At 37.3% G+C, this 24,173-nt stretch overlaps 1 protein-coding gene across 1 annotated transcript in view; it reads right to left on the bottom strand.

Annotated features, from left to right (window-relative positions):
* TfIIA-L (transcription factor IIA L) overlaps positions 1–24,173 on the bottom strand; it is a 56,975-nt gene that overhangs the window by 2,252 nt on the left and 30,550 nt on the right. Inside the window, exons 2-5 of the mRNA XM_065217772.1 lie at positions 19,463–19,660; positions 16,486–16,503; positions 12,237–12,768; positions 11,952–12,173 (exon numbers count right to left, since the gene is read on the bottom strand). Of these exons, the coding sequence (XP_065073844.1) occupies positions 11,952–12,173; positions 12,237–12,768; positions 16,486–16,503; positions 19,463–19,660 (970 nt within the window). The remainder of the gene's footprint in view (positions 1–11,951; positions 12,174–12,236; positions 12,769–16,485; positions 16,504–19,462; positions 19,661–24,173) is intronic.

Below are 24,173 nucleotides of genomic sequence, written 5' to 3'. Positions count from 1 at the left end.
AAATTGCTGAATCATGAATTTGACACATTAGAACACCTATAATATGTAGTATATAATGTGGTTCAAGGTTTCCACAGCGATTCACCTTAACTGCCCGTAAAAGCATAACAGACAGTACTGTACCATATAGATTTTGGTCAGAAATGAGTTATACATTAGAATCGATTGTAAACTACCGGCATTTTACATTGTGCATTAAAAGTTACATAATTTGTTCAGAAAATATCGTGAAAAATATCAAAACTATTTTTTTTTTTTTTTTTTTTTTTTTTTTTTTTTTTAACTCTTTATTTGTTCCAAATTCAAAATAAATTACATTTCATTTTTAACCTAGGTGCTCCAGTTACTACAGTAACTTACCAGCCTTAATTGTTATGATATATATCTAAGTGTTATTACATTGTTCCTGTCTTGGCAATTCAGTATTTTATACAGGTTTTTTAAACCTGCATGTCAGTATAACAATTGATAGCTTAAAACTAAATAACTAAAACTAAATCTTATCTAAGTATAAAGGGAATTAATCGTTGCAATTGAGGATTGTAACGATTTTTGCCGGAAATTATTAATTATTTTGTTGGACATTTGTGCTAAAGTCTCAACATTCGAAATTCTATGTACTTCGGTAGTACTGTACCAGGGAGGCAACTTCAAAATCATCTTCAGAATTTTGTTCTGAATCCTTTGAAGTGCTTTTTTCCTGGTAGTGCAACAACTAGACCATATTGGCACAGCGTAAAGCATGGCCGGTCTAAAAACTTGTTTAAATATTAGAAGTTTATTCGTCAGGCAAAGTTTGGATTTCCTGTTTATAAGAGGATACAAACATTTAATATATTTGTTACATTTAGCTTGAATGCCCTCAATGTGATCTTTAAAAGTTAATTTTTGGTCAAGTATTAATCCAAGATATTTCACTTGGTTTGACCAGGAAATTGGAACTCCGTTCATAGTGACTATGTGACTACTACTAGGTTTCAAAAAGGAAGCCCTGGGCTTATGTGGAAATATTATAAGTTGAGTTTTGGAAGCGTTGGGAGAAATCTTCCATTTTTGTAAATAAGAAGAGAAAATATCTAAACTTTTCTGAAGTCTGCTGCAAATAACACGAAGACTTCTTCCTTTAGCGGAAATGCCTGTGTCATCAGCGAACAAAGATTTGTGGCAACCCTGAGGCAAATCAGGGAGGTCCGAAGTGAAAATGTTATACAATATAGGCCCAAGAATGCTACCCTGAGGAACTCCTGCTCTAACAGGTAGTCGATTAGATTTGGAATTTTGATAATTTACCTGCAGAGTTCTGTCAGTTAAATAATTTTGAACTAATTTCATAATGTAAAGTGGAAAATTAAACTTTTTCAATTTAGCAATCAAACCTTCATGCCAAACACTGTCGAATGCTTTTTCTATGTCTAGAAGAGCAACTCCAGTTGAGTGGCCTTCAGATTTGTTTGAACGAATTAAATTGTTAACTCTTAAGAGTTGATGAGTAGTTGAATGCCCATGGCGAAATCCAAACTGCTCATCTGCAAAAATTGAGTTCGTATTGATGTGAAGCATCATTCTATTCAAAATTATTTTTTCAAAAAGTTTACTTATTGAAGAAAGCAAACTTATTGGACGGTAGCTAGAAGCTTCAGCTGGATTTTTATCCGGCTTCAAAATTGGAACAACTTTTGCATTTTTCCATTTATCAGGAAAGTATGCCAAATGGAAACATCTGTTAAATAATTTTACCAGGAAAGACAAGGTACTCTCTGGGAGTTTTTTGATGAGGATATAGAAAATTCCATCATCACCTGGAGCTTTCATATTTTGAAACTTTTTAGTTATAGACCTTACTTCGTCCAAATCAGTCCCCCAGGAATCATCAAAAATGTTTTCGCGAGAGAAAATATTCAGAAAATCCCGAGCAACCTAATTCTCAATAGGACTAGTAAGACCCAAACTGAAATTATGGGAACTCTCGAATTGCTTAGCAAGTTTCTGAGCTTTTTCCAAATTTGTGATCAAAATTTTACCACCTTGTTTAAGCGCTGGAATAGGCTTTTGAGGTTTTTTCAAAATTTTTGTGAGTTTCCAAAAGGGTTTGGAACTCGGGTCTAATTTAGAAACATTATTTTCAAAAGTTTTGTTCCTCAGGGCAGAGAATCGCTTTTTAATTTGTTTTTGCAAATCCCGCCAGATAACTTTCATGGCAGGATCGCGTGTTCTTTGAAATTGTCTCCTACGGACATTTTTAAGACGGATCAAGAGCTGAAGATCATCGTCTATTATAATTGAATCGAATTTAACCTCGCATTTTGGTACTGAGGCAGCTCTTGCTTCAACTATAGAAGTAGTCAGAGATTCAAGAGCATAATTAATTTCATCTTTGGTTTGCAAAGGAATGTTTGGATCGAAGTTATATTCCATAAATGTTCGATATTGCTCCCAATCAGCCCTATGGTAATTGAAAGTAAAGCTGTTGGGATTAGAAATTATTTCATGGGATATTTCAAAGTTACTGGAAGGTGATCAGAACCGAAGTCAGCATGGGTAACCAATTGGCTACAAAGATGACATGAATCAGTTAAGACCAAATCAATAGTTGAGGGATTTCTTGCAGAAGAAAAGCATGTTGGGCTGTTTGGATATTGAATAGTGTAATAACCTGCAGAACAATCATCAAACAGAATATTACCATTGGAATTGCTTTGAGCATTATTCCATGAGCGGTGTTTTGCATTAAAATCACCAATAATGAAGAATTTAGACCTATGACGGGTAAGTTTCTGGAGGTCACCCTTGAGAAAATTCTTTTGCTGGCCTACGCATTGGAATGGCAAATAGGCAGCTATAAACGTAAGTTGTCCAAATTTTGTTTCAACAGAAACTCCCAAAGTTTCAAAAACTTTGGTTTCAAATGAAGAAAGAATTTTATGCTTGATTCGTCTATGAATAATGATGGCAACGCCACCACAGGGTCCATCAAGACGATCATTTCTATAAATCAAGTAATTTGCGTCCTTCTTAACCTTATGGTCAGGTTTAAGGAAAGTTTCAGTTATAACGGCAATATGCACGTTATGAACTCTCAAAAAATTAAATAGCTCGTCTTCATTATCTTTAAGAGATCGAGCATTCCAATTTAAAATGTTTAATGCTTTAAAATCCATTACTGAATTTTAAAGTCATGACAATATTATTAGCAAATTTTACTCCAGTTTGAATAGCATCAAACATGGAGTTAGATTTAAGCATATCAGAAATCATGTCAATTAATGAATTCTGTAAAAATTCCATTTTAGGAGCAGTAATGCTTCCTAAGTCAAAATTGTCAAAATTTCCGTTAGAACGTTGGTTAGTATTTTGATTTCTACCCGCTGCAATAGCAGCATAGGTAGCTCCATTAACTCGCTGAACATTGTTAGCAGCGAGGGGAGTAGGTACAGATGAAACATTTGAAGCAGGGGTGATATTTGTACCTACGGGTACGAATGTAGAATTTGTTCTTCGCTGACCGTTGTTAACAGCAGAGGAATTTATACCTGGTCGGATACGTGGAGCGTTTCCTACCTGTCGGTTAGAACGAGATTGTAGGATCGCTTTGCGAGTCTTACATTCCCAAAAATTGGATTTGTGGTTTTCACCACAATTTGAACATTTAAATTTCTTAGGATCTTCCTTCACAGGACAGTCGTCCTTTGCGTGAGAGGAATCACCACAATTCATGCATTTAGCTGGCATGTAGCAATTTTTAGTTCCGTGACCCCATCCCTGGCACTTACGGCACTGAGTGAGGTTTTGAAAATTTCCTCCAGTCTTCCTGAAGTGTTCCCACTTCACTCGGACATGGAGCATAAGGCTAGCTTTTTCTAAGGCCTTAAGGTTGTTTAGTTCACTAGACTTGAAGTGAACTAAATAAAAATCATTAGAAATCCCGTTGCGCGAATCGCCAGGACGGGATTTCATTTTCATTTTGATTACTTGGAGTGGCACAACTCCAAGTAATTTTGCCAGTTCATCTTTGATCTGATCCAGGGATTCACCACTGGGCAGTCCTTTCATGACAACCTTGAACACACGTTCAGTTTTGGTGTCGTAAGTAAAAAATTTGTGCTTCTTCTCAGTAAGATACTTGAGAGGACATTTAAATCCGTCCAAGGTTTCAGCCAATACACGGCATTCACCCCGACGTCCAATTTGTAGTGAAAACTTAACTTTCACGAAATTCAAAAGTTCCATGCGAAGAGCATGGAAATCGGTAGTGGTTATCACAATAGGGGGAATCTTTTCCTTCTTGGCATTAAGCCGGGAAAGTTTACTAGAATTTTTCTTGGATGATGGATCATTCTCATCATCCGTGAGCAAATCAAATTGATTACTCAAATTAATTTCTTCAGAAGGGGGGTCAAGAGTTTGCCCCTTTCTTTTGCGTTTAGGCGCCATAACGGCAGTAAATTTTTTATCCAAATCGACTTCCAAGCAGATTACTATAAGAATCTGAAGGATCGAAGAGGAATTTTCCAAATCGATATCCAAGAAGGATTACCTCGGGTAGGGTCCAAACAAGGATCGAAGAGGAATAAGAGGAGTTGAACAAGGTAGAAAATTTTTACAGGTTGAGCACTGAAAAGTGTGATTATGCCATTATCCAAATCGACTTCCAAGCAGATTACTATAAGAATCTGAAGGATCGAAGAGGAATTTTCCAAATCGATATCCAAGAAGGATTACCTCGGGTAGGGTCCAAACAAGGATCGAAGAGGAATAAGAGGAGTTGAACAAGGTAGAAAATTTTTACAGGTTGAGCACTGAAAAGTGCTGTTTAAATTTGTTGTAGCTTTAGGTAGTAGTAACACTTCCTTAAGCAAAAAGCAAATAGATCCGCACGGCAAGAGAGCACGATGCGGACTGAAATAATATCAAAACTAGCGTGTCCCAGCGACAAGAGCATGTGGAGTAATAAATGTTCAACAGTGTTTTTCGCGGCTTGCTGTTTTTCCAGATGGGACTGATATGTTTTTAAACAGTTGAGCAATATGCACAAGTTTTTGTAACTGATTATAATTAGTGTAATAAAATTTTATTTTCCATGTGTAATAATTACACCTCGACTGTAATCAAATGCATATTGGTTACTTTTTCAGGTGGTGTGTCGAACACTGCAGGGCTGTTACAAGATTTTCTAAATTTGATCCGCGAAATCCGCGATTTCTCAAAAGAAATCCGCGACAAAAAAAATGTTTTCATTGCCTAAAAATACCATGTGTATACTACTACATGGCATTTCAAGCTTATTGATGTTTGCCTGCTCCCAACTTAGTGTTCTTTGAAGTACTTTCACATTTTAATTGAGAGCTTTCTATGCCTGTACCATCCTATGCCCAAGGAAGTAGAGAAATTTTCCAACCCGAAAAATCAATAGACCAGACGGGAATCGAACCCAGTCGCCTCCAGCATGGACTTGCTTTGTAGCTGCCCCTTTACCGACTGAGCTAAAGAAAGCTAAAAATAACAATGTATCATCTTCAGTTATTTATGTATATATAAATTCTGAGTAATTAGTGAACATAATAAAAAACACCCTTACATTATGAGATTCTATTGAATAATTCCGGGCTAGATTTGATGAAACATTATTTAAAAAAAAATGCATTTTAATTTGAAATGCCAATTTTCTTGAAAATTCACCTTTGCGTTCCTGACGTATTTTGCTGTCCTAAATGTTGAAGTTAATTTGGCTCTAATTTTCTCAATGTTTTACCGATTCAAACCAAACACCCTGCACATAATCGAGAAATTACCAGAGTTTCATAACTCACACTTGTTGATCACGTCGCGGTTGTGTACTTACACGGATATTTCTTGGGTTCTGTCGAATGGGGAGACATTTTCATGATTTTTTTTTTTTCTAATACGAACCTAGCACTTTTTGTTGTCAAATCATAACCGAATCGTATATATGTGACTCTGTGGATCATGCACGACTTATTACTATGTATATCAGTTGATTTGTTCTACTAGATCAACCAAGACTGCAATAATGTCTGTAGTATCGAAAAATGTCCAATCAGATTTAAAGTGTCTATATGGATCATGCATGATCTATGTCCGACTAATCCAGATGTTCAAGGTTCTTCAAATCGTCCTGGAGTTCAGATAATTTGATCTACTAGATCAACCGAGATTGGGACACTAAAGACTATCGAAGTATTTCCAGACAGATGCACAGTGTCTATATGGATAATGTATGATTTGTTTCCACGTATACCAGATGATCTAGGTTCTCCACATCTTTCTGCAGTTCAGATGATTTGTTTTACTATATCAACAAAGACTGGGATAATATATGTAGTATCGAAATATCGATTTGGAAATCCTAGAACATTTGACATACAGGGAAATAGGTTGGCATGATCCACATAGACACTGCAAATTTGTTTGGACATATTTCGATATTACAGATATTGCATTAGTCTTGGGTGATCTAGTAGAAAAAAATCTGATCTCCATAATGATTTCAAAACCTATAACATCTTGTATACGTAGCAATAGGTCGGGAACCATTCACAATGACATTTTAAATCTGTTTGGACATATTTCGATACTACAGACATTACAGACTGCAATCTTGGTTGATATAGTAGAACAAGCCAACTGAACTCCAGGACGATTTGGAGAACCTAGAATATCCGGTATAAAGGGTGATACGGTCAAAATTTGGTCAAGGGAAAACGCGTGTAAATCGGTGAAATCGTTTATTTAAAAAATCAAATTAAATTTCTTTTTCAAGTTCAATTAGTATAAAATTCAGGAAAAACATTCAGTTAGGCTTCCGCTTTTCCAAATCCGAATTGCCGGGCCTTACGCTTGACCCCTGCCATCAGATTTTGTACAGCCACCTTGTCCACCTTCTTCGCCGCAGAAAGCCAGTTTGCCTTGAACTGCTGCTCGCCCTTAGCAGTTTTTTTGGTCTTCTTTAGGTTCCGCTTGACAATAGCCCAGTATTTCTCAATTGGGCGGAGCTCTGGCGTGTTGGGAGGGTTCTTGTCCTTGGGAACCACCTGCACGTTGTTGGCGGCGTACCACTCCATGGCCTTTTTACCGTAATGGCAAGATGCCAAATCCGGCCAAAACAGTACGGAACAACCGTGTTTCTTCAGGAAAGGCAGCAGACGTTTATTCAAACACTCTTTCACGTAAATTTCTTGGTTGACAGTCCCGGAAGCTATGAAAATGCTGCTTTTCAAGCCACAGGTACAGATGGCTAGCCAAACCAGATATTTCTTTGCGAACTTTGACAGTTTCATGTGCTTGAAAACATCTGCTACCTTTCCCCTTCCTTTTGCCGTATAAAACTCCTGTCCCGGAAGCTGCTTGTAGTCGGCTTTGACGTAGGTTTCGTCGTCCATTACCACGCAGTCAAACTTCGTCAGCATCGTCGTGTACAGCCTCCGGGATAGCGCTTTGGCCGTCGTATTTTGTTTATCATCGCGATTTGGAGTCACTACCTTCTTGTAAGTCGATAGTCCGGCTCGTTTTTTGGCTCGATGCACGGTTGTAGACGATACACCCAGCTTATTTGCGGCATCTCGGAGAGAGGTTAGGGTTTCGCTTGAAACTACCGGCAACTCTCTTTGTCGCCTCAGCGGCTTCCGGTTTTCGATTTCCCCCCGATCCAGACTTCCTGGCTGTCGACAAACGTTCCCCAAACACTTTAATTACATTTGTAACGGTTGATTTGGCAGCTTTTAGCGATTTTGCCAACTTTGCGTGCGAGTAGCTCGGATTTTCGCGATGCGCGAGCAAAATTTTGATACGCTGCTCTTCTTGCTTGGACGGCATTTTGACAACTGAAAAGTGAATTCCAAAATCAAAATAGGAGCAACATTCTACACACACACACACCTTCAAAATGAGGGGTGTTCAGGTTTTTTAAATGCAAAATTGAAAGAAATACGTCAAGTTGATATTGACCAAATTTTGACCGTATCACCCTTTACATGGCAATTACTCGCATATATACGATTCGTTTATGATTTGGCAACGAAAAATGCTATGTTCATATTGGACAGACCCCAGAGAATTTCCGTGTAAATCCGGTATGAGATCATTTCTCGATTATTTGCAGGGTGTTTGGTTTGAACCAGTAAAAAATTGAGAGCCAAATGAACAACAAAATTGATGCGAGGAAAATAATCCGGGACGGAAAGGTTACAATGAATTCCACAATTTTTGTGACAGCACATTAGTCCCTTCGCGATTTTCGCGACATCATTTAATGTTTCCGCGATTTTCGCGACTGAAAGTCCGCGAAATTCGCGAAATCCGCGCCTGTTGTAACAGCCCTGGAACAGGAAGTTTCTGTCCCTTGCGAGATGTAGGAAAAAGCAAAGAGTTAACTATGGGTCATTCCGCGCCAAGTGAGCGAGAAAAAATACAACCCGACCTTTTTCGATTTGTACCAAATTTGGAGGAGATGTATATTTTCGAGTATATTTTGGTCTAATTTTATGAATTAAATTTATTGTGCCGATTGAAGCACCCCTCGGTCCAATAACTGTGCACGGAAAAAAGTTTTCATGTAGTTTCCATTGGGAATGTACATAATATTTCTCCATTAACAAAACCAATGATCAGAGTTGGTAACGGTCAGTTTGGTCAGTGACGTTTGACGAAAACCAAAAATAGATTGTCGCGGTACAAAAACCATCATTTCCATACATCCTTTGTCATTGACGAAGAGAAGCCGACAGTAATCCCTGTGAACAAATCCTATCGCATCTTTTACCCTCACTTCTCTTTTTTGTATCATGCATGGACAAAAAAAAATACAAATACCGTCGAACGTGCATGTGAGCAGACTAGTAACCACACTATAAGCGCTTCTTGTTTTCCTTTAGCCTTTCTATTCTCCTAAGCGCTGATAGACCAGTGGTGAAGATACAAGCCTGTTAATCTCAACGTTGGTGGTTCGGATCCGTTGTGTACCCATTTTAACTTTTTTGTGTTGCTTCCAACGATCATCATTTTTTGTCAAACAATACGGAAAGGCTGACTAAAACGTGCAGTTTTTAATCCTCTCCGAGTAACCGACCGATCTAAGAGAGAGAGAACGTACTGAGCTAGTTTTTTTTCACGACGTAAATGAAAGAGGACTGTCTTCATACGGAATTTGTCATGCGCTGCTTGGAGTGCGACGAAGATAGTAATACAATATTTTTCATCAGTGACATTGCTCTCTCTACGTTGATGCAAGATAGCCCTGCCAATTATATCTATCTGAATTTCACATAACGTTCATGTGATCACATGAGTTCTATATGATAAATCACATAAATTTCATTTGAGGTTCATGTGATTTTGTGGTGCAATTCCCAATTATGATATCACATGAAAGTTATGTGAAATTCTAATGAATATTTTCCATTGGATATGTGCTTTATTCTTTGAGTGTGGTACACTCAAAACAGTTATCACATATCTAATGGATGAAATTTCACATAGCTTTTCTGTGATCACATAGCTGTAAATCCCACCACAAAATCACATGAATATTATGAGGCCGATGGAATTCATTTGAAAAAATCATGTGATCGCATAAATGTTTTGTGAATTTCTGATGAATTCTATTAATTTTGATTAAGGATGAAAATCACTACATGAAAACTATTTTCGGTGTAGTGCATCAGATCTATATAAGGTCCGGGCCAACTGGCTTATGTTAGTGAAATGTGCAAATGTTTAGTGGTTTATATTTTTACACGAAACAGCTATTAGCAGTGACGTAAATCTCACTGTTCGCGGTATGGAATGTTATGGTAGAGTGATTTTTTCCATCGAACGTTTCACGTAAGTGTTACTTGATTCTCATATGAAAGCACTCATTTCAGTGAGTGAGATGGTCACGGGATTATCACGTTGAAGCTGTGTGATTCTTTCGATGGAATTCATAGTGGGTTTCAATGATTTTTATTCCGGTTTAAATTATTTTTTTTATTTATTTGAAATGAAAAAAGATCCTACAGTATTTTTCTTGACCATTGTATTTTTATTGTGGCAGATATAACACACAGAAGAAGAAATGTATTCGAGCGAAACTGGACTCGGGAATGGGACACATATGATACAAGGGCATTTAATTCGCATTTCAATCTAGTCATCAGACTAAAACAAAGAAATATGTTACAAATTATTCTCACCATACAATTTGTCTGTGATAAAATATTCAGCCATTATACAACACGAAATTGTCTCACGAAAATAAGCCCCAAGATTTTAACTGGCATGTAAACATGCAACTTGCAATTCCATCGTGTACCATTATGAGTGAGGCATTTTTTTTCATATGTGAAAATCATTTAGGGTTTACGTGAAATGCACATAGAATTTGTATATATTCAAATCACGTGCGTTCGATTAAAAAACCTAGTGAATATACAGGGCTATTCTGCGCGGCGTGTGAGGTGAAGTGACAGTGAAGTGATGGTGAAGTGACAATTGTCACCTCGGGTGAGGTGACTCTCCATTTGATTTGCACGGAGAGTCACCTCACCCGAGGTGACAATTGTCACTTCACAAGTGAGAGCGTGTCACCTCACCTCACACGCCGCGCAGAATAGGCCTGATAAAGGGATTTCCCGTTGATACATATGGGGTATCACCTAGACTCTACTTGTGTCACGTAAATTTAACATAAAAGTGAAAAGAGAGACTCCGCGTGATTTTTCACGTAGCAATAACGTGTCGATTATTTTGAGTGTAGGGTAATAGACATAGGGAAAGATGGGGCAATATGGATCAACTACCTAGTACATTTATTAATTTATCTGTTTGTCAAAATCAATAGGTTCAATGCAACCCCAAATGATGCCGCCTTATTCTGCGAGTCACGTGACTCTCTGTTACCGGTGAACTGACAATTGTCACCTCGTGTGAGGTAACTCTCCGTGCAAATCAAATGGAGAGTCACATCTCACACGAGGTGACAATTGTCACCTCACCGGTCACGTTACTCGCAGAATAGGGGGATGGTTTGCCTAATGTAATGAAACGGGGTAGGTAGATTCGTACAAATACAGACTTGCATTGAGATTAATACCACCGACGAATTAATACCATCTGCCAAAATCGTACCAAAATCACTAGAGGCCCACACCCCCATTCTCTTGAGTTAAGGCATTTATCGTGTAACATTTGAAAATTACCTGTATCCAAAATGTAAGTTTTTTTTAATAGCACCGGTAAATAACTACCAATCGTATACATTATCGATAAAAATCAACTTGCTTTTCAAAACGGCCAATCAACGAATTTTTTCGTATCATTCATAGGTACACACGCTTAAACGATCTAACATATATTTTTTCGTTCTATTAGGTTCCATTAATAAGTTTTGTGACGTAGAAGGGCCGAAAGTTGAATTTTTTATAAACAAAGCTAGGTCCTACTGCTGCATCTCGGCTGAGGCTGGGCCGATGATTAGTTTTGCATTTATTTGAAGTTATGAAAAAGCTAAGCAAAGGGCCTTGATGACAAGCACAATGGCTTAACAAAAAGGGCCTAACCATTGAAAGATTCACAAAAAGGCTTATTAGTTTTTGAAATTAAATTTAAATTTTTTCGCATAATTTGGATGTTGTGTACTAAGATACAGTTACTATTGTCGTTCCTAAAATAAATTCAATTTCCTTATATATGAATTAAAATACTGGCGAAACAATTTAGAATTAATTTTCTGTTTTGTTTACATTTTGATCATTTGGGGGCGACCCCGGCGTAGTGGTTAGCATTCATACCTCTCACGCCAAAGTCACGAGTTCAAATCTCACCCCCGGACAAGTCACGAATGACCCAAGAGCGTTAAAGTGACTATAATTAAAAAAAAAAAAAAAAAAAAAAAAAAATTGATCATAGGTTCTTTTCAAATGTTACGCGAGATTTCTTTCTATAAAATTAAATCTCACCTCTCCTACGATTTTTCATCTTCTTTGTACAACTTGTTGCTGCTGCAACGGATGACAATGATGACGATGCTGAGACAGCCCCATTGTGCGCCATTTTGTTTAACAAATGTTGATCTAACACTTCGGAAAGAGCCAAGATGGGAACTTGGTCATTTTCTTCAGCATCCGTATCCATCGACATGTCGTAGGCACCGTCCATCTGTTTGTGAATTTGAATAGTATCTGTAAAGAGGGAAATACCTGCTGTAGAATAGTAATTTTTCAGGCTAATGTAGTAAAACTTACTCATGGTGTTATTTTGCAGATATGAATTGACATGCTGCTGGAGTACTGATGAGGCAATTTGTGGCGGTAGCGGCATGATTGAGGTGATGATAGGTCCAGTGAGCACTTGCTGTAGTTGATTCTCTTGCAGGGCAGATGCTGGTACTTGGATTGTTAGTACTCTCGGTTGCGAATTTGGTACATTTGGTTGTGCTGGTAGAGTGATTTGAATCGCTACCATTTTGTTGGGATCGAGTGCTGCCACAACGGCCGCCGGGGGTGCTGGCTGAGGTGCTGGTTGCTGCACTGCAGCAGGTTGTGGAACTACAGGCTGTGTCTGAGCTAGAGGCGGTGGTTGTAATTGTTGCTGGTGATGTTGCTGCATTTGTTGGTTGGGCTGACTTTCAGCTGCTGGTTCTGGTTTGACCTGGGCAGATGCAGCAGTGGCCGCAGAGCTGTTTGCGTTTGCCTTTGCAATTCCGTTCTGATTTTCCTGGTTAGCTGCTGCGGCAGCTGCAGCAGCCGCTGCCTTTGCTTTCTTGGTACCATTGGCCTAAAAGATGGCAAATACGTTAACATGGTTAAATCCATTAAATCATATACTACACCCTTTAATGTGAATAATCTTGCATACAACATAGATTCAATCACAAAATGTTCCATCACAATTCATACCATACGTAACTGTACTAAACTGCCGTGCCGTGAGACGAGTGACGTATGATAAATAAAGATATGATAAAGTGACATAAATTCATTTAGTGAATTGCTCAAAAAACATATTTTTTTCCAACCTGGCAATTACAATCAAAATTTGTAAAAATATTGCTAGATCTGTGATCTGTTCAATATAATCAAAACAAAGCTAAAAATGTGATCCTTTCTTTTTTATCCCCATAGGATAAAATGATCGGGGCTGATGAGAAAAAGTTTCAAGTGATTACGATGCCTGACGGATTAGTCTATGGTGACCAATTAAACACCAGATTCACGATCTTGATTAATCATAATCGCTGGTCAGTCTTTGTCTATGTCTTCTTCTCATTCGTACGTCAGTTTTAATGTCTGGATGTTTTCTTGTCTAATGTCATTATGTGTATATGTGTGTGTGTGTTTGCACAAAATGATTATATTTCTTCCTCATCTCCTAGTTTTAACTGCGTTCAAGAATAATTAACTAAAAAAAAAATAAAAAAAAAACCAAACAAAAAAACGTTGCAAAAGTTCATACCATACCATATCTAACTTACTATCCACATTTATTGACTAATACCTAAATGTATTTTTTTAATTATAAGACGATAAGTTGCTCAAAATAGCAGCCTGTAATTCCGTACCAGAATCCGCCTCCAATTTAATGTCTTTCGATATTTTCGAAGGCGAACACTCCGCAACCTATTCTTGCTAGTGAGTCTGTCCAATTGTATGGTATCCAAATTATAGTCATTCGTAAATTTATTATTGAATATATGGACGAATTATCTATTATTGAATGACTATTATTTACGATAATTGCATGAAATAAATAAAATATAAACTACAAACAAAACGTGACAACTAAAATCTCAAAAAGGTATTCTCACAAATGTATTTCACGCAACCAGGAATCTGAAAACCATTAGACGCTATAATGATACTCTGCACATGCTAGACACAAGAAGAGCCCTCCCAGTTTCTCTGTATACAGTACAAATCTGATACTATAATCAGAATTGCTCAGTCTGCATGAAGCAGCCGATTTCATCAAGGAAGTTCTATTAACAACCAAGAATTAATCGTTTGAGGCATACCAAAGCATTAAGAAGGTGATATGTGTCACTAATTTCCTATAGTGACACATCATCGTTTCAAATATAAAGAAATTAAACATAACCCTTTGCTTCAGAACCGTCAACCTCCATGTCCATGGGGAGGGAAAAATGTGATCCTTCATGTTTAAAACAATATTTAATTTTCCGGCATTTTTATATTGTGGACACTGTTTATCCAAAAATGTATGGCTTGCGTCAATTTGTCTACATTTTTCCAAAACATATTTTCCTCATATCTCGATTACTTTTTTCAAAGGGACGAATCTGCTCTTGTAAACAAAGATTCAACCGTCAATAGCATAGCATAGCATAAACGATTGCACAAATCGTGGGGTCTATGTAATGGTCAACCAATACTTTTTGCAGAAAATATCATGTTTTTTCCGTGAAAAATCACTTGGGGCTAGTGGTTTTTCCCACACATCAAAATCTGCAAATCACGCATCGCATTAAACACCTGGTCACATCCTTACAATCGCAGGGGATAGGAAGGAAAATTAGTCCAACAGCTACTTAAGAAGGTGCAGGGAACCCATACTACCTTCATTCATAGATGCCACGGGAGGGAACATTTGTGTTAGTAAAACAAAGATTCAAACGTTAATGTGTCGAAACTCTTAGCACTCTCCAGCAAACTAGCAACACCATCTTGTTGGGGAAATATTACCCTGTCTGATGGTGGTTAGTTTACGTTGAAGTGCTAAAAGTTTCGACAAATTGACGTTCGAATCTTTGTTTACAAAAGCAGATACGTTCCTTTAAATGGTACTCGAAGGCCTTGAATTTGGAGTAAATTGACCAGAGAGAGAAATGCGAAGACAAACATATTATATAGGGTAAATGTCGGCTTCGGCACCCATTGACTGTTTTCGGCAACCAAAATTTAAACGTTAATTTCACTATGTTTTACGATCAACACACTTCCCTGAATGTATCCAAACGATTCTTTAGTCTTTCAGCTTCAATCTGATTATATTTGTAGGACCGAGCAATCCTGTTATGCCAGATTTTTCTTCAAATGAAGAATACGTACTACAAAATGGGGCTGATTTCGAGTTGCCGATAATAGAACAGCTGGTTAACACGCAGTTCTAATGGGAAGGTTGCCGAAGAAAAAGAGGCTGCCGACAATAGTCACACTCACCTGAGAAGTTTAGAGCGTTGTAAAAACGCTTTCAAACAGTTTTAAAGAATTCTGTCGATAGGAATGGATAGAGAAGCAAGCAGCAGATGAATTGAAACAAACAGACACGTCATATATGTACGTGACGCTGTGAAAATGCTAATAGCAGTGCGGACGCTGCTTAGATTGACGAGAATACGTAAATTCCCCTATTATCTATCTAGGATATATACATAAAAATGAATTTCTGTCTGTTTGTCTGTCTGAACCTTATAGACTCGGAAACTACTGATTCGATCGGCATGAAAATTGGTATGCAGGGGTTTTTGGGGCCGGGAAAGGTTCTTATGGTGGTTCGATACCCCCTCTCTGTAAGGGGGGGGGGGGGGTCCCATACAAATGAAAAATAAATTTCTGCAAAACTCGAGAACTAATCAACCCAATAGAACCAAATTTGGCCTGTGGAGATGTGGAGATGTTCATAGGGGGTAGCCCCTTAGATAAGGGGGAGGGGCTACGTACAAAATAGCATGCTTTTTTTTTATTTGGCGCATACACTCAAGCTTATATTGAATCCCGAGCAAGGCCGGGCACTCAGCTTAGTATAATATATTTTTTCACACGAACTAGCAACCCTAAAAGTTGTTCACACCTTGCATGATCTACCGCTTTCGTTGTGTATTGTTGTTATTGGTAAGAATTGAAGTTTGGGGTCAAACGTTACTGAAGATATGTTAACGATGATTCTTAATTTATTTTCATATGTTTTTATTCATATCCTTACAACATACCAATCCATAGTGCTAATCATATCCATTTTTTTTATTTTTCGGGTGATAGCAATACTACAATCTAATCAGAATTTATAAAACAGAAAAAAGGTTATCTTCCATTTAATTCCCCTTAATTAATTTTGGTATCCATGACATGGATACCAAAATTAACTAGTTGGAATTAAATGAAAGATAACCTTTTTCTACTGTTTTATTTAAGCATTCCGCTAACAACCCAGTTTAATTACTTCATTAATCAGAATTATTTTCTACCCACTGACAGGTCTTCTGCTAGAATGGCTGCACTTATGTGACAGTTCAATTGGCTGCAGACACGACTTCTCGCTTCTCTCTCTTAAGGGCCATCCATATTAGAGATCCGGTTGCGTTGTATTGACGTAAATTTGACAGTTAGACAGTAAAATTAGCTGTCATTTTGCCGCAACGCGTCAGACCCGGATCTAATGTTTACAGGGCTTTAGTTTACATCACTTTGTAATCTCACGGCAGCATACAGGTAGATAGGAAATCATGCAAACAATCATACACAATATTGTATTTACCTTTGAATTCGACATCGACTGTAGGTTGTTGATCGATGATGTTCACACAGCATCAGCAGTACCATTTCATGAAACAAGAAAAATCAAACGCATTATTTCTACTGCAAATTTTTAGTAGGTAATTGGATTTCTGCCCCATGTTACATAACAAAAGGGAAAAAAAGTGGGTCGATTTGTCCGACTGGAACAATTTAAACAATGGACTTTCAGAATCATATCTACGATGATCGATTCTCTTAACCGATTCTATGTTTTGAATTGTTCCAGTGGGACAAATCACAGCAAAAACATAATTTTGATATCACGTCAAAGTGGATGCACTACAATCATGTCGAAAAAATGGTGTAATATTACTTGCTAAAAAGGATAAAATTATCATTAATACAATGCATGAACTGACATTACGCTGTTTTTACTGCATTTGTTTATTTATGTGGTCATAAAAATTACATGAAATTTTCGACATGATTGTAGTGCATCCACTTTGATGTGATATCAAAATTATTTTTTTGCTGTGATGAACTACGATTTTTTTTTCGATTTTTTCTACAATAAATAGCATGTGTTTTTATGTAATATTCCAAAAGTACATGTCAAACTATGGCGTTTTAAGCATTAAAACCTCAAAAAACACATGGGACAATTTTGCCTTCACCGGTATAAGCATGTTCGCAGAAAAATATATATTTCAGGCATAACATTTGATAACGGCACAAAAGCATCTGTGAACAAACTTTCTAATGCGCTTTACACGCGATCCAAAGTACACCCACGCAAATCAACAATATCATCGGATAGGGGCAACGTTCACCTTTCCGAAAGTGGTATTGGTTTGCGTGGGCGTACTTTGGTTCGCGTGTAAAGGGCCTTAGAAAGTTTGTTTACAAATGCTTTTGTGCCGTTATCAAATGTTATGCCTGATTTGATTCAGGGCCTACTAGATTTTATCATTGATTAAAAAAAATTAACAAAAAATATTGTAGAATAAAAAAAGAGTTATTTTTCAATAGTTTTAAAGCTTATTTAAAACGGTTATTTTTTCTGAAATTTTCAAACTCGTAGAACATCAATTTTTGATAAAAAATTTCTTATTTGCACCCAGGGTTGCTTCAACTGCCTTCGCGCTCAAGAATCATAAAATTGCTGATTTTGACACATACAAGCAGCGCAAGCGAAATTGACAGGTTGTATGTGTCAAACATATACTTTTCAACCTTTTCTTGTAATTTACAAAAAATCTTTATACCATCCAATAATTACATAATTCTAAATACATATTGTAGTTTTTGAAAATATTTTAACATATAAAACGTTTCTAAAGGCTATAAATACTCAGAGGAAGAGATGAGCGGATAGAATTTTTTGAACCAAATGAGCTGTCAAAATCTGGTTCAAACGAACTACAAATATTCAGAGGCCGGCGCCGGTGGTGTAGTGGTAAGCGTAACTCCTTTATCACCGTAATGGGTCTGGGTTGATTCCCAGCCGAGGACGGTGGGATTTTTCTGAGGTATACAAATCTCTGGTCACGTCTTCCTTTGAAAGGGAAGTAAAGTCGTTGGTCCCGGCCCATGTGTGTTGAATGGGTGCGATATCCTATGCAGGTGTGGAAGCTGCCCTCCTGCACATTCGATTGCCGTCAATGGATGACATCACCGTACTCAACTGGTGGCGAAGGTGGTATTTGCCATCAAAACAATTCTAAGGGGCGCAAAAGTTGTTCTGAACTTCAGTAAAGTTCTGCAAACCTGAGGGGCGTTCTGCGAACTTCAATATTTTTGTAAACTTCAAGGACATTCTGCAAACTTAAGAGCATTTCTACGAACACATGTAAGTTCTACGAACTTCATGACATTTCTTTGATGATGTTGATAAAGATCTCCGAAGTCAAGGGAAATTTAATGAACTTCAATACAGTTCTGTGAACCCTAGGAAATTCTTGCAGACTCCAGAAAAACAGAGAAGTTTAACAACCTTCATTGAACTTCAGTGACAGGAAAATTATGCAAACTTTTATCCACGTTCTACAAACTTAAGAAAAAGTACTACAAACGTCAGGAAATTCTGTGATGGGACGTTTTGTGAGCTACAGGGAAGTTCAATGGCCTCCTGGTAAATTCTACGAACTTCAAGATAGTTTTGCGAATTCTAGCAAAATTATATGCACTTAAATGTAGATCTACAAACTCCAGGAAAGGAAGGGGCGACCCCGGCGTAGTGGTTAACATCCATACCTCTCACGCCAAAGTCACGAGTTCAAATCTCACCCCCGGACAAGTCGCGAATGACCCAAGAGTGTTAAAGTGACTATAATAACAATAAAAAAAAAATCCAGGAAAGTTCTTCTAAAATCAGAAAAGTTCTTCAAACGGGAGGAAAGTTCGACAAACTTTAACATTAGGAAAGTATTGTGGAAATTTCAGAGAAAAAATGCCCAAATCAGAGACGTTCTGCGAACATGAAAGAAATTCTAAGAACACCAGGAAAGTTTGAAGAACTTTATCAAAGTTTTACGAAATCCAGGAAAAATATATGAACAGAGATTTGAATTTGAATGTGGTTTCTATGAACTGTCTTGTCAGATCGTCGGTGGAACAACTCCCACTCCATTTAAGAGAAAACAGGTATGATAGAGAGAATACGTTGCGATATCTCTTTTTCTTTTACGCTACCCCTATGGAATGTGATGAGAGCATCGTAAAATTAAAGAGCAGAGGGAGGGGGCGCAAAAATTATAGTTTGTCACCTAAATAAATATCCAGCTATGCTAGTAGCAAGGGTGAATTGAAATAAAATTTACTTCGGCATTTTGCATGAAATAGCATGGTCATCGTCGTGATTTAATCCCAGCATTTAAAAACAATCTATAAATTTGCCTAGCATAACAGTCACTTGTTTCCCATTTAAGAATTCGACTAAGAAATTAGGCACAAAACAATTACAATCAAAATATCGCAAAAGAACCGATCTGTCTTACCTTAGTACTGTTGGCCAGAATAGACGGTGGGTGCTGTTCTGAAGGTTCCGGTGTCGTTTCGACTGCTTTGCTGGCCATCAGTTTTGCTGTCCACACTTGCTTCATCTCCTGCAACACCTGCTCGTCGACTCCCTCGTCCAGGAATGCATCTCGTACGCCAGCGATAACATCGTCGATAACGGTGTTGTAAAGTTTTAGCTGAATAAAAAAAAATGCAATTCAAATTAGCAATAACCTGTAACAACCAGCTTGCTCACTGCATATTCAATAGCGATGTAAATTATTTAGCCTACCCTTCACCATCGCAAACTGCAATTTAGATTATAAATTTTAGAACGCTTATTGATTACCACCGAGTCGTTTCCTTGGCTGGCATTTATGTCTTCGAGTCTCTTGTGTATATCAATCACATAATTGTCCAATGTTCTATGGAGTTTCATATACACATGGGAAATTGTGCCAGCAGAAATGTGTTTAAAGATAAAGGCTCATTTTATTAATTTTGATTGGCGTTTGGCGTCAACTCAAACATTGAAAAAATATTATTGAAAAGAATTATTTGTTCTTTAATGCATTATGAAAATATTTTAAAATATAAAACAATTATTTTTTGAAAAAGAAGCCAGGACAACAGATGTTCCTCACAGCCGAAAATTATCGAATATGGTAAGTTGGAGCATGATGGGTCATCTACCTGATTTTTTATTGTCAACATCAACAGACTCAATGTAGCCCCAATGCGGTTTTAAAAAGTAAACAAATTAATAAATTCACTAGCTGACCCATCTTGCCCCACTTTACCCTTTTAATTTGGGTCAATTGTATTTTAATCGTTTCAATAGTTGCACGACTGAAACAACCATAATAGATATGGAGCAACATAAAAGTTTAAGGTTTTCTTTTATATGATAATTATTTTAAGCTCTATGACATTACCCTGCATGTCCCTAATCCGATCGCCATTATTCCGAACTAAAAACATGTGGAAATAACAGCACGTGAGAGCACAAGAGAAAATTTTAGGGAAGGAATTTTTAAAGGGACTTTAGTAGACTAAGAGGTTTCTCCGTTTACGCCCCAATGAGGCCCCAGGTAAACCTGGTTTAAGACTGAAGCGCAGTTTAGATAAGGGATTATTGCTTATTGCTTAGAATTCCAAGTCAATTGTGTGCGTTCTTCTGAGTAGAACCTTTAGGTAGTTCTATGTGAAATTGCATGACGGTTGTGAAAGGGATTCCAGGTTTATTTCTAACGAATGTTCTGAGAAGAATTTTAAAAGATTTGTAATGAGAATTCAAAGGAGAATCCGAGGCCTATTGCATTCTTAGAAAATTCGAAAGATAGAGTCAAGTGAATTCTAAAAAGTGTCACATGAGAATTCCTTAAATACCAGCGAGACCGTATTTTGAGGGAACAATTCCAAAGGAGTTTTGAGTAGAGTTTTATGTGATTTCCGAGAATAATTCCAGATGCATCACGAGAAAAATTTTAATATACTTTTGAATAAAACAGCAAAAAAGGGTTATCTTAATTAAATTTGGTATCCATGACAGATACGTATTTCGACTACAATGTGTAGTCTTCATCAGTGTCATTCCTACTAAAGAACTTATCAAATTATATTAAGTAGCTTTTAGTTTTCGGATTTAATAGATCGTCTGTTGCAGTGGCTTGCTTACTGAGCAGAAAAACTCGGTCCCAGGTCTTTTCATATTGATATCCCAGTGATTTCTCGTGGAAGTGCAGAGGTGTTCTCGGCTTCCATCAAAGCGAGTGTCACGTCAACACATTCCTACCGTTCGGACACGGCCGACGCTGGTATTTCCTAGTTTGATCACCAGTTTTTACACATTAAGGATGATTGCTAGTCCCAGGCATCGTATATTGGTTCTCTGTATAATTACAGCTGATATGGCAATAACAGCTTTGCAGCCGTGGGCGGTAAATCATGCTCATGGTCATGTTCCCGGGGACATTTGTTATAACATATGCTGGTTATTTTCATACCATACGATTGAAGATGAACCAATACAATCATTCAATCAATTCTGCGCAACGTGTTTTCTCGTCGTCGTCACTCACTATTAATTAATATACGGCAGTGGAGAATTTAAAAATCTCTGAACTATCGACCCAAACAGACATGACGTCCTGATGTCGGATAAAAGTCTGGCCGATTTAAGGTCGATATCAACCCAAAGTCGTGTAATTGTCGGCTTTTGGTCTGATAGTAGTCAGGTTGGTGTCGGGTTGACTTTGCTTTTTCGCCGGAATGTCGATCAGTGCTCCGTATATGTTAGGTTACACTCGATTGAATGATATCAAGCGTTTCTCAAATGAGAATGAGTCATGTTTTCGACAAATGACTAAGCTAACTGATATCATCCATTCGAATAAGGTCTCTTTGATAGCGGATAACTGCTTTTCTCATTTTCATCAAATATATTCAATTGATTTTGAGAATTTACAGCACTGGTTATAACTCCTATTCCGAAGTTCCTCCGAAGATCTCCTAATAAAACGTTTTGCATTTTTTAGCCAAAAGCTAGCATTTTCCCCTGAAAGTTTTTTGATCTGTCACAAATTGCCTTTTCAAATATGCGTCATAGCGATACACAGGCTTCAGCAAAAATAAGTATTTTGATATAATGAGTAACTTTGTAGAACATTTGAAAGAAATAAAATAATTATGTGCAAAATTATTGGCGAAAAACTGATTTTGAAGAGCTTTCCAAAAACAATGCATCATATCTCGTCAAAGTTTCTGTTTTCGACAAAGTTGCTTGTTTTAGTGTGCTGTACAACTTTTATGTAGACACTAACTTTTTTTATTAGAATATATGCAAATACTCCGTTATTGCCAGATCGAATGTAATTACACAGAGAACCAATAGAGGTTGCATGGGACTAGCTATCATCCTCAATGTGTAAAAACTGAAATATGTTGTATTACGTCAATGATTAATCAGGGCTGTTACACGATTTTCTAAATTTGATCCGCGAAATCCGCGAGAAATTTTTCAACCCGAAAAATTAATAGACCGGACGGGAATAGAACTCAGTCGCCTCCAGCATGGACTTGCTTTGTAGCTGCGCCTTTACCGACTGAGCTAAAGTAGTATACACACTAATCCAGGCCTCCGTCGTTCGGTAAATTTTGAACTACAGAACTGTTCGGTAAATGTTTAAAAATCAGTGAAAAATCCAACTATTAAAAAATTAATCCCGAACTTGTACAGAAGTTGTTCAGTTTACCCCATTTATTGAAGAAAAATAAAATTTATAAAATTTCTTGATTTCTCACGTGTAACGGTCATTTGAAAATTTAACCGAGTTGTTCTGCTGTTCAAAAACCCGGTAAATTCCTACCGACTTCGGTGATCTGAATTAAGTGTGTAGTTTGTAACTTTTGAATAAAAAAAAAGAATAACATTGTATTATCTTTAGTTATTTATGTATAGTATAAATTCTGAGTAATTAGTGAACATAATAAAACACCCTTACATTATGAGATTCTATTGAATAATACCGGCCTAGATTGGATGAAACATTATTAAAAAAATTAGGGTAGATGTACCAGTTATGGCTATACGGTCCTATTATGATGTGTTCCAATTATGGCCTATGGGAATTCCATAGGCCATAACTGGAACACACCATAATAGGAACGTATGGCCATAACTGGTACACCTACCCTAATGCATTTAATTATATTTGAAATGCAAATTTTCTTGAAAATTAACCAGAGACGAATTTTGCTGTTCTAAATGTTGTAGTTAATTTGGCTCTGGTTTTCTCAATTTTTTACCGATTCAAACCAAACACCCTGCACATAATCGAGAAATTACCAAAGTTTCATAAGTCACGCTTGTTGTTCACGTCGCGGTTGTGTATTTACACGGATATTCCTTGGGTTTTGCCCAATGGTGAGACACTTTCATGATATTTTTTTTATTTCTAATATGAACCTAGCTTTTTTCGTTGTCAAATTATAACCGAATCGTATAAATGTGACTTTGTGGATCATGCACGACTCATTACTGTGTATACCGGAAATTATAGGTTTTCCAAATCGTCCAGGATATCAGTTGATTTGTTGTACTAGATCAACCAGGACTGCAATAATGTCTGTAGTATCGAAATATGTCCAATCAGATTCAAAGTGTCTATGTGGATCATGCATGAGCTTGAGTTTGAAACCACAGTCTTCTGCTCAGTAAGCAAAATTGCAATCAATTACGATCATGTTTCCGTTCAACTTATTGTTACTATGTTTCTATCCCGGCGGTAACACGTCATTCTCAAAACTTAAATATTGCTTCTTTTACGTACCTGTCCCTCCAACGGATTAATTACATCGGCTTATCATATTATGAAAGAAAGCCAATTTAAAGTATAATCCTATAATATGAGAAGCTTGGGGTTGAACCCATGATTTATTGCTCAGTAAGCAAAATCTAGCCACCGAGCACCTTATATCACAAAACAATTACGATAAAGTTCCCGTTCAACTTACTGTTACTAAATTTCGCTAACGCTAACGCTAACGCTAACGCTAACGCTAACGCTAAATTTCGGTTCCAGGGGCGACCTCACCGATGACGATAAAAGCTACTCTTCAAAATGATTTGTTATAGATTTCCGATCAACACGTCTTAAATCGACGATCTTCTATTCAGTAATCAAAAGCGAAAGCCATCAAGCCGAGCTT

The sequence above is a fragment of the Ochlerotatus camptorhynchus genome, unplaced genomic scaffold, assembly GCF_037179485.1.
Source record: "Ochlerotatus camptorhynchus isolate MF236.1 unplaced genomic scaffold, CSIRO-AGI_Acam_v1.1 ptg000079l, whole genome shotgun sequence".
Taxonomy (NCBI): domain Eukaryota; kingdom Metazoa; phylum Arthropoda; class Insecta; order Diptera; family Culicidae; genus Ochlerotatus; species Ochlerotatus camptorhynchus.
Note: the sequence above shows the minus strand (reverse complement) of the source record. Positions and strands in the feature narration are given on the sequence as shown.